Raw genomic sequence first — 14144 nt, 5'->3', positions numbered from 1 at the left:
ACTCTCAAAGTATTGGAAATAGCTCCATATCTATCCTAAATGGGATCCCATAATGTGTTGAAATAATTGGTGAGAATTCACAACCTCCTGAATTATAGGACTACAACCTTAATTTCCATAAACTCACCAGATAATTTAACCCTTACAGCCCATGGTATCATTATGGTCAATCTCCTGCCCTCTCTCGAAGGCAAATATATCCTTCCTTTAGTATGTTGTCCAGAACTGCTCATGGTAGTCCTAACCTACATCCCCTAGGTCTAGTCTCTCTCATAAAGGAAACTATCCTTTCAGAATCCACACTGTCAAATCTCAAACAGAGTGACATCATGCAGTAAGTTAAAATAATCCAAATTTCAGAGAGGTCAACACCATTTAATTTTTATTTATGTTGTTGTACGTTTCACAACTTGTACAGCGTTTACTCCTTCAGCCAGTTTTTGTGGTCCAAAAAGGAGAGACAACAATTCATACTTGAAATTGTGAATTGACTTTACTCTATTTTAAATAAATTCATGTGAGATTGGCATTGCTGGCTGGGTCCGCATTTATTGCTCATCCCTAAAAGCCCTTGAACTCAGTGGAATGCTGAACAACTTTAGAGGATTTTTAAGGGTCATCCATAGTGCTGTGAATTTGGAGTCATGTGTCGGTCAGACCAGCTAAAAGGGCGGTTGGGGGGGGGGGGGGCGGGGGGTGGGGTGGGGGGGGGGGGGTTCAGGAATCCTTCCGTCCGGGTCATTGGTGAACCAGATGGGTTTCAGGACACATTGCAATGGTTTCATTGTCATCATTAGACTTTTAGTAGCAGGGTTTTTAAAAAAACATTTTTAAAATTACAGGCAAAATTAGAGACCAGTCTGAAACAGGTTAAAATAATAAAACAATCTTTGTTAGGGATGAAAATATTCACACGTAGGCCTGAGTATATGTAAGAAAAAGCAGTTTATTATGTCAGAATTCTGGGAGTCAAGATCTGGGGGCTCCGCAGCCCCTGACAGCGCCTTATCCCACTTGAGCTAAGGCTCGCATGGGTTAATGTACAGAATGCAGACGCGAATTCAGTTCGTAATCTCATTTACATACAGTCAATCACCTTTATTCGCATCACAATCATTGCGTGCAACTAATTAGACCTAATTCTCCTCCATTATCTCAGTCCATGCCATAAATGGTTATTAGGTTGTAATCTATTGCCTCTTCCTGTTGTTGTTAAGTTCCCAGCTCGTAGCTAGCTGGGCAGAACAGAGTTATCTTAAGGCATTTCGACCTTGGGCAAAGTTTGTGAATAGTTGATTGTCTTTGAGTCAGCACCTGGCGATGAGTCATTTGTTTTGCACACAGTCTTTAGGATCAAACACAGAAAGCACATCGGGCTACGAAGTTAGCTACAATTTGCAACAATTAGCTATAATGCAAACAGCAGGTTTTCCCACCAACATGTCCCACAGCCATATAATGTGAGAACAGAATTTAATATAATGTGAGATACAGAATTTTCTCACCAACAATCTCCATAATTCCAATTTAAATCGGACCAATATTTAATTTACTTAACAGAATTCATATAATCTCAAAGTACAGAAGGAGGCTATTCGGCCAATCGAATCGGCACCAACCCTCCGAAAGAGCACTCGACTTCGGCCCACTCCCGCCCTATCCCCATAACCCACGCTTTGCTCATGGCCACCCCACCTAACCTGTACTTCCTTGAACACTGAGGGCAAATTTTAGCATGGGCAATCCACCTAACCTACACATATTTGGACTGTGGGAAGAAAACGGAGCACCCATATGAAACCCCAAGTAGACACGGGGAGAACGTGGAAACTCCACACAGTCAACCAAGGCCGGAACCGAACCCGGTCTCTGGCACTGTGAGGCAGCAGTGCTAACCACTGTGCCACATAACAGATGAAGTAAAGAAAGCAGCACGTGCTTACAAAAACACAGTCAGTTACGTCATTGCTCTTCAGTGCCGACAGTAAAACATCGGAGGAAATATGTTGCCGCAAACAAAACTACATCTACATTTATCGCAAATTTCAAAAATCTCATCATAACAACCACAAAACAAAGCATAAATGCTATTTTAAGGCAAACTGTTTCTGTTTTGTTGTTGCACAATTGTACCAATAAAAATCAGCCTATTTATATCTGAATATTTAGTACAATATGCAAAGTTAAGAGTCTTTTCTACTTTTATGTACCCGACTTTAAATTCAAACTGCATAAACTCGATATATTCATACTTTCATTCAACTTAGCAATATTGATCCCTGTGATCAGTTGTGAACTCCGAAATTGCCTCATCTTTACTTGTTCCTCACGGACATAAACCAAAGGAATATCTATAGTTCAAATCAATTCAAATTTAAAGCATGATATAAAATGCCTCATTAACGATGCATAACTGTAGATAAAATAATGACCACACTTGCTTGCTTATAGAAAATAAATTGATTACATTTTTTGACATAATACGTGATCATCAAATGGAAAACTAAAGAAAGTTAAACAGCTTTTTGCTCTTTCGTCTCTCAGAGCGCGCACGTCTAAACACTGTGTCAACGTCAGATCTCATTTGCAACTCATGCAGTTTTCCACTAATTATGTGTACCTGTGTCCGTCGTGTCTCTAGTAATTTCTCAGTTCATCCTGAATGTTTCAGGGCTGTAACTAAGTCACTGGTTGTTTCTCTGCATTTAGTTTAAACGTTGATTTAAAACCTCCTGCACTCTTTGCTTGGTGTTGCATTGTTCCAGTACATGTCGTCCGCTTTATTACCGTAACTGATTTCGTTAAAATTACCAGATATAAACAACTTGGTTCCCAGATTCTAACAATCTCTGCTATCATTCTTTGACAGCAGAGGCCATCACAAGCTCCAGAGTGACACTCCAGGCTCTTCACACGGCGGGGTTACCCCTGACCCTGAAAAACTCCAAGGTTAATGGGGGTGGCGGTGGGAGAGGGGCTGAAATTAACCACACTGCTACCTCGGTCAGGCCTTACGCGGACACAGTTTCAATGTTTAATGAAACTGAATCTTCATCTTTTCATGCTTTCTATCCGTGCTATAGACATTGCTTGTAGTTGGGCTAAATAAGTATCCCCTTTCCAGATATCTCGTTCATATATCGAGACAGAGTTAAGTTCTCACAATCGCACATTTAGACACAAATGCTTGAAGAAAAAAACGTTGAGACGGATTTCTATTTTCCATCATGTCAAAAACTTACAGCCCTTACTACCTGAAGCAGAGTGACACAGGAGCTGCCGAGTTGCGCCTCAGCATCCCAGAGTTTCCAATGGGGAAAGGATCCGTTTCTTCACATATTGGATAACTTGCCATTTGGTGCACATTGTTTGGGTTTGTGTCCGTCTTGTTTTTCGCACTAACTGCTGATTAACACTGTCTAAGCTGAAACGGGAACAAGAGCAGACCATTCAGCCCCTCGAGCCTGTTCCGCTAATCAATTAAATATTTTAAAATGTGCATCTTTACTGCTCCTGATTTGGTCATAAAAGGCACAATTATAACGTTTTCAGATGACAAAACAATGGGAGGATAAAAAAGTACAGCGATGATCATCAGCAGGGCATGGACAGAGAGGTTGAATGGTCAGAGAAGTAGCAGATTCCATTTAACTTCAGGTGAAATGAAGTTTGGAAGACAATGTGGAGAAGGAAGACAAATAAATTGTAGTTGGAAAGGGGAGGTGGAAGAAGGGACTGGTGGCTGAAATTAACAAATAATTGGCGATGTGAAGACAAGTTGTTCTGATGCTGAATATCCAATGTCGTCTGCTTTATCGATGGAGTTCGAGAACACAAAACAATGAAATTATCATAAATTTTCCGAAACCACTGATTGGATAGGCCATTGATTGGTATTGTTGCCAATTAGGAGAAAAACAATTTAGGCAGAGATGCAGAATTCCACCAGGGATGTGGGAATCCAGTCACATACCGGGAACAGTGAAGCTCCCTCCTCGGTTGATGACCTTTCTGATTATCTGGACTATTCCAGACACTCACACGTTCTGTTCATTTCCATTGCTTGTGTTTCCAGTGGTCAAATTGCTCCCTTTCTTTCTCACTTCTGCCTGGTTCCGTTATTTGTTTTTTAAAATTCCTTTTGCACTATTCAACATATCGGGTCTGGAAAAGTCTCTTCGTCCTGTCCTTCCCACTGTTGTTCCATCTCATCCTTGTTCATCTCTCTTTAACTTCCCAACGATAAATCATGGTTTTGTTGGTAGATTTCTTTATTGATTCCCGATGTACTGATGATTACTTTCTTTGTAGAAGAATGGCTGGCACCATCTGTTTTTTGCCCGACTGATTCAACCAAATTGTGTCAGATTTCTATGCACTCTAAATTTGGGTAGCATTTGACCCACCCACATAACCTGTGATCGAGACCAACAGGCAACAGCCTGCAGCTGGCAGGAGGCCGGAGACGGTGTGAAATTATGGGTTGGATCTGCTGTGACCTGTCATCCCGCAGATTGTCAGAGGTGCCGAATTCTGACCACGATTATTCTCTCCCGGATTGAAGATGGGAAAGATTATCTCAGTGAAAGTGAGGGTGAAAGTGTGGAGATGGGACATGTTGTCCGCATTGTAAAATGACACCTGTCCCCCCTCATAGTCCAGGAAAACCCCGATCTTCCCGGGATTCACACCCAGGGTGAGGGGGGTGACAAAGGGAGATGTACAGGCGACGTAGCCTTTTTCGGGTTCCAGCCACAAAAAACAATATCCGGTCTCAGGTGTCAATTCAACGTTTCCATTCCTGTTGGCTGAACCTCGGGCCACTCCCAGGCCCCACCAAGTCTTGTTCCCCACCCCCACCTCCCAGTAATGTCTCCCTGATGTGAATCCCGCCGATCCCAACACACAAAGCCAACGATCAAATCTCTCCGGGGTGTCAGCGAACTTCTGTAGTTTATCTCTGAGGCTCACACAGGTCCGGTCCTCAGACAGGAGGAGCCAGGGATTCGCTGTGTTCAGATCCAGAGTCAGAGGGGCTGGAACTGAGGGAAAAGATAACAGACAGTGATTTTAATAATTGATGTTATATACTCAAACACTTTCCATTTGAAGTGCTGGCGGTTGTGTTCATGAAATTTGCTGTCACTCGAGTGTTTACGCCCTTGGGGTTGATGTGCATCCTTTACTGGCCTGACGGAGAGATGCAGCAGAACCAGTGCCTGTCGGTTATTAATCGAGGAGCAATAGAGAGCCGGGGCGACGATACTGTGTAATGGCGGTAGGGGGCGGTGCCTGGGGAAAGTCATAGAGACGTGGGGGGGGGGGGGGGGGGGGAAGGAATCTCGAGACTGGACTGCCATGGAAGAGACCGCGTTGTGACATGCGAGACGGAATTATAGAATAATAATATTTATCAGTGTCACAAGTAAGCTTACATTAACGCTGCAATGAAGTTACTGTGAAAATCCCCTAGTCGCCAAACTCCGGCGCCTGTTTGGGTACGCAGAGGGAGAATTAAGAATGTCCAATTCACCTAACAAGCATGTCTTTGGGACTTGTGGGAGGGAACCGGAGTACCCAGAGGAAACCTATAGTGCATTCGACCGATCCAGTCCGCACTGACCCTCTGAAAGAGCACCCTGTCCTAGCCCACGGCTGCTCCCCATCCCCATAACCCTATAAACCCAAACCAACCTTTTGGGCAATAAAGAGCAATTTAGCATCACCAATCCACATTAGATGCACATCTTTGAACTGTGGCAGGAAACCTGAGCACCTGGAGGAAATCCATATAGACATGGGGAGAATGTGCAAACTCCACAGAGACAGTCACCCAAGGTCGGAATGCAACCCATGTCCCTGGCACTGTGAGGCAGCAGTGCTAACGACCGGAAGTGGTGACAATTGGGCAGGAACGATACAGCGGTGCGGAGACCCAGAAGCCAGACAGGTGAGGCAGCTCAGTTGCCTGTTGGAGTAGAAAGGGCGAATCTCACATCACAAGGGGCCAGACCTCTGCTTCTCTTTGAAAGAGCCGAGCAATTCTTTCCAACAGAGCAGCTTTTACTGTTTGTCCAACTGCCTGACAAACATTGTTCTGAAATCTGCTTCTACAACTCTCTCAGACATTGCAGTCCAACCCACAACAACCCTCGGTGTGAATCAATTGTTCCTCATTTCCCCTCCTTTTCCCAGATGTTTCACATCCTTTATCCTTGGTTACAATATCACTTAGCAAAGGAATCTTTCTTTTTCTCTGTTCCATCTGCCTGTTACGGGCGAATTTCCTGTTTTCCAAATACATCTCGTTCCTGCCCTCTTCACACATTTTTCCTATTCTCCACTTTTAGATAAATGCCGATCAGTAGCGGTGACGGAAGATTTGCCAGATTTTGCTGCCTCCCCGCCAGGGAACCCCAAGGATCTTCCCACATTTTAAATCTGTGGGAAACTCACCAATGATATTGTGCCTAGAGGCAAACCTGAGAATGCATTGGAACTCGATCAAATTCATGGAGTGAAAAATTGCCTCACTGACTTCATTCAAAATAATAATCTAATTAAATCTAACCTGGCCCCCTCCCTCCATTTTCTATGTTTGAAGCTCTCCCTTACTTGTTGTAGAGCCTGTGACCGTGTTTATTTTCTCTGCGCTAGTTCAGAGCTTGGATGCTTAATAAATTCATTCCAACACCTCCCAGATTGACTTAAAATATTTTCGGTTCCTACAGCGGTTACCGAATATTACTTTTATTTTGACACAAGCTCTGTAACACCTGCATATTTCTCTGAGAGCACGTGGATAAAAATAATACCCAGAACTACAGATGGGGAGATTGCAGCCTGCTCCACGATTTATCTCAGTTTGAAGTTCGAATCCTCTGGTTATCCGGGTCCCTTCTCTGTTTTGACACAGACTGCCGACAGTTTCAGTCACTTACCCAGAGACCCACAAGCAAAACATGAGAATGTGGATTCACGCCGGGGTTAACCAGCAGTGAGATCATTCACTCTGGGTCTGGAACCCACTAGGATCCTCTGAACTGGATTAACAAAAATGCAAATTCATGTAAAAAGAAACCTTTTACCTGGTTTTATGGCGTTTTTCAATTCTCTCCATGCTGTGTACTGTAAGGGGCAGTTGAATTTTCCGACAGATAGAGTCCCATCTGCTACTGACAGAAAACGACTTTCGGAACTAACCCTAGAAATATTCAATCATTGCTGTTATATATTGGTCATTGATGTTACCAAATTGTGCAGTATTTCAGTAAAAGGCGTTTCTTACCGTCTCTTCGGACAATCTATCTCCTGAAATAAATCAAACACAAATGTGAGTTGTGAAAGCCTGATTAACTGAATCTAATTCACTGTCCCAAAGGGTTGGGGAGGACAGTCCTGGAGGATGTGTAAGGCTGAGATTGCTAGATTTATTTTTACATATTAAAGACATCAAGGGAATGAGGGTCATGCAGGAATGGTGTTAAAGGAGATCAAACAGCAGTGGAATGGCAGAGTGGGCTCGAAGGGCTGAATGGTGGAGCGGCCCCAAAGGGCTGAACCCGCGCGAAGGGCTGAATAGCAGAGGGGGTTTGAAGGGCTGAATGGCTGAACCCGCTCGAAGGGCTGAATGGCAGAGCGGGCTCGAAGGGCTGAATGGCAGAACCCGCTCGAAGGGCTGAATGGCAGAGTGGGCTCGAAGGGCTGAATGGCAGAGTGGGCTCGAAGGGCTGAATGGCAGAACCCGCTCGAAGGGCTGAATGGCAGAGCGGGCTTGAAGGGTTGAATGGATGAGCCCGTTCGAAGGGCTGAATGGCAGAGCGGGCTCGAAGGGCTGAATGGCAGAGTGGGCTCGAAGGGCTGAATGGCAGAACCCGCTCGAAGGGCTGAATGGCAGAGCGGGCTCGAAGGGTTGAATGGATGAGCCCGTTCGAAGGGCTGAATGGCAGAGCGGGCTCGAAGGGCTGAATGGCAGAACCCGCTCGAAGGGCTGAATGGCAGAACGGGCTCGAAGGGCTGAATGGATGAACCCGTTCGAAGGGCTGAATGGCAGAGCGGGCTCGAAGGGCTGAATGGCAGAACCCGCTCGAAGGGCTGAATGGCAGAACCCGCTCGAAGGGCTGAATGGCAGAACCTGCTCGAAGGGCTGAATGGCAGAGTGGGCTCGAAGGGCTGAATGGCTGAACCAGCTCGAAGGGCGGAATGGCCTCCTGTTGCTCCTATTTTTTATGTTCTTATGACATTACACCTAAATTGTAGCAGTTTGTCGATAACACGAATTCTATCAGAAGAATGGACACAAGGGAGGAGCAAAGTTTTCATTGATATTGATTTCCTGGATTTAGATTCTGGGAGATCGCTATTGTGTTGGTGACACAACAGTTACTAATCACATTAAGTGAGAGACTATATAGTTCATGAGGAGAAAGACAGAGTGATAATATCAACAGAGAATAGTGACAGGATGCAATTCTGGAAGAAAATGGGTTGGGTTAATAAACTAAATGCTACAATATAAAATGGGTTTCAGGAACAGACTGACTCGGGTGAATTTCACATAATCTGTGAACAAGAGCGTTGACTTTGTAAATATGTTCATAAATCCGAAAGATGAGGAAGTTGCGCTAAAACAGGATAAATCGTTGATTAGGTGTCAACTGGATGAGTGGCACCTACACTTGCGGATGTCTGTGCAGGATTAGGTGCAGACATTGCGCAGAATGGAATCAGTGATATGGAGTTTTATTCAGAGTGGAGCAAGCGCAGGGCAATGGCATTCACCACGTTGATGGGTTTTGATGATATGAATGTTACAGCTGTTTTCACTGGGCGAAGGGCTCAAATCCGAGGGAAAGATTTAAGATAATTAGCAAACTACTGAAATGAAAATCGTTTATTGTCACAAGTAGGCTTGAAATGAGGTTACCCCTAATCGCCACATTCCGGCGCCTGTTGGGGAGGCTGGTACGGGAATTGAACCGTGCTGCTAGTCTGCTTTCAAAGCCAGCGATTTAGCCCTGCGCTAAACAAGCCGTGGAGCGGATGCTTTAAAATTATTATTGACATGGGTTCTGGTGATCGAAAGCGCAACCAACTGGGTGTAAAGTGGAAAAGGAATAACGTGCAGGAAAATGGGGAACGAGCAAGATGAGGGACAATAAATGGATGGTTCCTTCAAAGACTTGCCTCTCAACCACAGAATGCCAAAACACCGTGTCAGGTGCCATATATAACATCAACTTACGTCACCACATCCGCCCTGGACCAGTTTAAACTCAGATTTACCACAATATCTAATACTGATAAGCAGCAGAATACTCCAATTAATATTGGGAACACTAAACACTTTGTTTGGTCCTCCTCATAGAACCCGCTTACCAGCCACACCACATTCCTAGCCATCTATGGCCACTATGATACTCAAACATACTTTTCGTTATTTTGCTGTCCACTTGTTTTGAAATTACTACCCCAAATCTCCTACCTCCGCCCACGTAAGGACGCAGCTCCCTGCCCTGCCATTGATTAGCGTTTCTGTTATTTTTTTTCATGGGTTTTGGGCGTTACTGAAAAGACCAGGATTTATTGTTCATCCACCATTGCGTTGAGAAGGTGGTGAGGGAGCTTCAAAGACGGACGCACTTCAGAATTCCGACCACTGACAGTGAAGGAGATGCCATTGCAATTCAGGTTGGTGGTCACCTGGAGGGGAGATCTTACTGAAACTCAATATAAACATCACTATCGGTCACACTCACATCGCCAGAGAATTGAGTGGATTCTACACTCTGCGGCCCCAATTCCAGTTCCATTACCGTGTTCGGTCATTGTGTTCTACATTCCCATCAGTCCCAACATGACTTCAATTTGAAAATCGCCATCCCTCTTTCCCAGTCCTGCACCCTCATTTCTGAACGATACTCCTTCAAATATACTTCTTTAACCACTGTCCCAATATCGGCTCTATGACATTAATAGATACATTATTCAAAAAAATGTTTTTCACAGAAAGATACGAAAGAATATTCATGAGAATGTGAAGATTAGCTGACTTGACCCGCACTATATTCCCTCACCTTCAGAAATATCAGGTCGTCTTTTTGCTCCATCTGTTTCTGCAACTTGGAGAGTTTCTCCTCAATAGAATTTAAATTCTCCTGAATCTTTCGAAGGTTTTTCTCCATTGGTTCTAGAATCCTCTCCTCTTCTTCCCTGAGATCTCTGAGTAAACGCTGCTCTTGCTCAGTGAGAATCTGGTGCATTTTACTGAACTCGGATGTGATGTGGGTCTGCAGACTGCTCGACTGTTCCTATCAAATGAAATGTGAAACATAATTAATGTCCCGCGATAAAGGGAATAAAACTAACCGAGATCCCAGAAAATCAGCACAGGGAGACCTTGCCTTAACTTCAGAAATCTTCAGTTTCTGTTTCTGTTCCGTTTCTAGAACTCCGGATTTTTTCTCTGTGAGAGAATCTGAGGAAAATTTCACTCGATCCTGGGATCAGGCAGAAGAATCAAAAATGAAAATATCATTTCATGAAAATGTGATAAAACATTCCTGCAGCAAAATTGAATGACAGGTGATGAAATCGGTAACCTTTTACCTTGTATTTTTCAGCAGCTTCTTTAATCGGCAGGAAGTGGTGCTCTTTGTGTTCCCGCGAATCTCTACAAATCACACAGATTAATTTCTTGTCAGTTTCACAAAACAGCTTCAGTTCTTCCTGATGTTCCTCACAGTGAAGTTTAATTTCTTTCTCGTTCCGATTGATGGTTAAATTTCGGGCTTTCTCTGCCAGATTCCCCAAGGCCCGATTTATCCTGAAGTTTCTTTCCGGAAACTCCTCTCTACATTCCGGACAGGAGTTTATCTTCTTTTCCCAACACTGGGAGACGCAGGATCGGCAGAAGTTGTGTCCACAATTCAGTATTACCGGATCCGTGAAGAAATCGAGACAAATGGGACAAATTGTCTCCTCACTCAAACTCCGGACCTGCTGTCTGGAAGCCATGTTCCTGATTCAAACCGATTTCAGTTTCGACAATACTGGGCTGCGGAGTTTTTTCTGTTCAGCAATTTCCCCATTCAACTCACTGCAATACTTGGGAATAATTCCGCTAAACTAATCTTCATGACCTTATGACACTTACACTGAGAGACAAAAGTTCCAGCAGTAAAAACGAATTTAAAAAGGGTCAGAACAGGGATCCAGCTCAGGAGGGAAAGGTGATGTGTTTCAGTGCGGGAGGGTGTGGGTGTGGGTGTGGGGAAAGGCGGTCCAGTGACGAAGGAAGTGGCTTGAGGCGGGATTGGAATTTTCACTGCACTTTGCTGCAGGTGAAACTGCTGACTCCAAAAATAGATTTTCCACGACCCGGGGGCGTTCGGAAGTATTTAATGCCGGCGGTGAATTTTGCACTCAGGTTGAGGTCATTTCCAACAAATTCGATTGAATTTTTCCAGGCGGTGAGGAGATGTGTAGATGTGCAGTTGATATCGTCTGCACAGACTCCAGTGCGGCTTTTGACACAGTCCCGCATGGGAGACTGATATAGGATCCCCATGGGATCCAGGGAAATTCGATAAATTGGATCCTGAATTGGCTGAGTGACAGGTGGCAGTGGGTGATGGTCCATGGTTATTTTTGTGATTGGAAACCTGTGTCCAGTGGCGTACCACAGCGATCGGTGCCGTGTCCCTTGCTCTTAGAACTATACATTAGCCATCTGGACATCGCATGGTGGCGCAGTGGTTAGCATTGCTACCTGCGGCGTTGAGGACCTGGGTTCGATCCAAGCCCGGGTCACTGTCTGTGTGGAATTTGCACATTCTCCCTGTGTCTGCGTGGGTCTCACCCCCACAACCTAAAGATGTGCAGATTTGGCGGTTTGGCCTCGCTAAAGTGTCCCTCAATTGGAAAAAAAAATAATTGGGTACTCTAAATTTATTAAAAAATCAATGATCTGGGCGCGAAAGTACAGGGTCTGACCAGTAAGTTTGCAGCTGCCATGATAATTAGTTGTGTGGTCAATAGCGAGGTGGAAATCCTTGGATTACTGGGCGATATAAACAGGCAAATGGAATTTACTCCTGAAAACTATGAGGTCTTGCATTTTGGGCGGAGTAAAAATGCATTGGAATACAGAGTGAATGGGAGGACACTAGGAAGTACGGAGGACCAGAAGGACCTTGGTGTGCATGTCCATAGATCACTGAAGTCAACAGGACAGGTAGATAGGTGGTTAGAAGGTATATGGGATACGTGCCTTTCTTAGCCGAGGCATATCATGTAATAGCAGGGAGTTAATGATGGAGCTGTATGTCACTGTACATGTGGAGTTTCCACATTCTCCCCGTGTCCGCATGGGTTTCACAACAACAACCCAAAGATGTGCAGGTTAGGTGGATTGGCCTCGCTAAATTGCCCCTTAATTGGAAAAAAAATGGTATTCTTAATTTATTTTATAAAAACGATGGAGCTGCACGTAACACTTGTTAGACCACAGCTGGAGTACTGTGTAGCTCTGGTTGCCACACAATAAGAAGGATGTGATTAGACTATAGAAGGCGCACCAGGACGTTGCCTGGGCTGGAGCGTTTCTGCTACGAACAGAGGTTGGTTGGGCTGGTATTGTTTTCCATAGAGCAGGGAGGTATGGGGTCACTGGAGGGGAGCATGACCGAGTTGTACAACATGTTGAGGCACATAGATAGGATTAATAGGGTGATCGCTAGGATGATTGACACCCTCAGAGCACCGGCCCATGAGGGCCAGTCTTCACAAACCAAAAAAGGTTCCTCTTGTGAACGGGCAGATGGCGTGTGACCATGAGATGCACATTGGCACCCAATACCTGGGCAGTATGCATGACGCCTTCATCGTGGCACACTTGACAGCTCCTGACTTCTTCGAGGGCTCCTGGGTGACAGGGGTTATCCGAGGTAGTCGTAGCTAATGACGCCTATCTGCAGGCCACAGACCAATGCAGAGGCCTGCGACAATGATGCCCATGCCACAACCAGAGGTGTGTTTGAGCAGTGCTTCGGCATGCTGAAGATGCTGCTCAGGTGCTAGGAATGCTCTGAAGGGGTCCTCTAGTATCGCGCTAGGAGAGTCTTCCACATCATGATGGCCTGTTGCTTTCTCAACAACATCGCTCTGCAGAGTGGGTGATGTGCTAGATGATGAGGATGAATGCCAGGTTTTGTCTGATGAGGAAGATGTGGAAGAGGTCAAGGATGGGCAGGCATGGGGCCCAGGCAGGTACAGGACGTTGCACAATGTGTACACCAGTGCCGACTCGCACGGGACACAATAATCACCTCAAGGTTTTTCGACTAGGGAGCCTGGCCAGCAACATTGAGGTGGGAACTGTGGGGGAGAGGGGGGGGGGGGGGGGATAGGATGGAGCAGGATGGAGATGGTGCACCAGAGCGGTGAGCAGTTGTTGAACTGGCACAAGACAATCACAACATCTGCTCATCTCTGCCCCACCCCAGTGTCCCCTCTGCAGCAAGCCTAGCCCAGCTCAGCCTAGCCCAGCCCAGCCCAACCCAGCACTGCCCAGGCCAGCCCAGCTCAGCCCAGTTCAGCCCAGCCCAGCCCTGACTAGCCCAGCCCAGCCCAGCATAGCGCAGTCCAGCCCTGCACAGGCCTGCCCCGCCCAGCCCTGCTCAGCCCAGCCCAGCCCAGCTCAGCTCAGCCCAGCCCAACCCAGCCCTGCCCAGGCCAGCCCAGCTCAGTCCAGTTCAGCCCAGCCCAGCCCAGCCCTGACTAGCCCAGCCCAGCCCAGCCCAGCATAGCGCAGTTCAGCCCTGCACAGGCCTGCCCCGCCCAGCCCTGCTCAGCCCAGCCCAGCCCAGCTCAGCTCAGCCCAGCCCAGCCCAGCCCTGCCCAGGCCAGCCCAGCTCAGTCCAGTTCAGCCCAGCCCAGCCCAGCCCTGACTAGCCCAGCCCAGCCCAGCACAGCCCTGCCCAGGCCAGCCCAGCTCAGCCCAGTTCAGCCCAGCCCAATTCAGCCCTGACTAGCCCAGCCCAGCCCTGCCCAGCCCAGCCCAGCACAGCCTAGCTCAGCACTGCCCAACCCAGCACATTCCTCACAACCGTCTGACAGAGCACCGAGGCAGGCTGAAACATTGT

The 14144-nt window shown here is 46.2% G+C and overlaps 1 protein-coding gene across 1 annotated transcript; it reads right to left on the bottom strand.

The window, feature by feature from the left end:
- Positions 1–947: 947 nt before the first annotated feature.
- LOC140389149 (zinc-binding protein A33-like) lies at positions 948–11215 on the bottom strand. The gene is made up of 6 exons (XM_072473307.1): positions 10609–11215; positions 10404–10499; positions 10077–10310; positions 7289–7311; positions 7089–7204; positions 948–5042 (listed from the first exon to the last, which is right to left on the bottom strand). The coding sequence occupies exons 1-6, from the start codon at positions 11014–11016 to the stop codon at positions 4477–4479; spliced, it is 1443 nt and encodes a 480-aa protein (XP_072329408.1). The 5' UTR covers positions 11017–11215; the 3' UTR covers positions 948–4476.
- Between the last annotated feature and the right edge of the window lie 2929 nt (positions 11216–14144).

This window comes from Scyliorhinus torazame, chromosome 14 (genome assembly GCF_047496885.1).
Source record: "Scyliorhinus torazame isolate Kashiwa2021f chromosome 14, sScyTor2.1, whole genome shotgun sequence".
NCBI classification, from domain to species: domain Eukaryota; kingdom Metazoa; phylum Chordata; class Chondrichthyes; order Carcharhiniformes; family Scyliorhinidae; genus Scyliorhinus; species Scyliorhinus torazame.
The sequence above is the reverse complement of the archived record's forward strand: the minus strand, read 5'-3'. Positions and strand labels throughout refer to the sequence as shown.

Bases quoted from the DNA above. Each gene is read 5' to 3' on its own strand.
- LOC140389149 (XM_072473307.1), bottom strand. From the start codon at position 11,016: ATGGCTTCCAGACAGCAGGTCCGGAGTTTGAGTGAGGAGACAATTTGT. The intron at 7,312-10,076 runs GTGAGGGAATAT...GATTTATTTCAG, and splicing joins ACGACCTGATATTTCTGAAG to GAGATAGATTGTCCGAAGAG. The intron at 7,205-7,288 runs GTAAGAAACGCC...GAATATTTCTAG, and splicing joins ATAGATTGTCCGAAGAGACG to GGTTAGTTCCGAAAGTCGTT.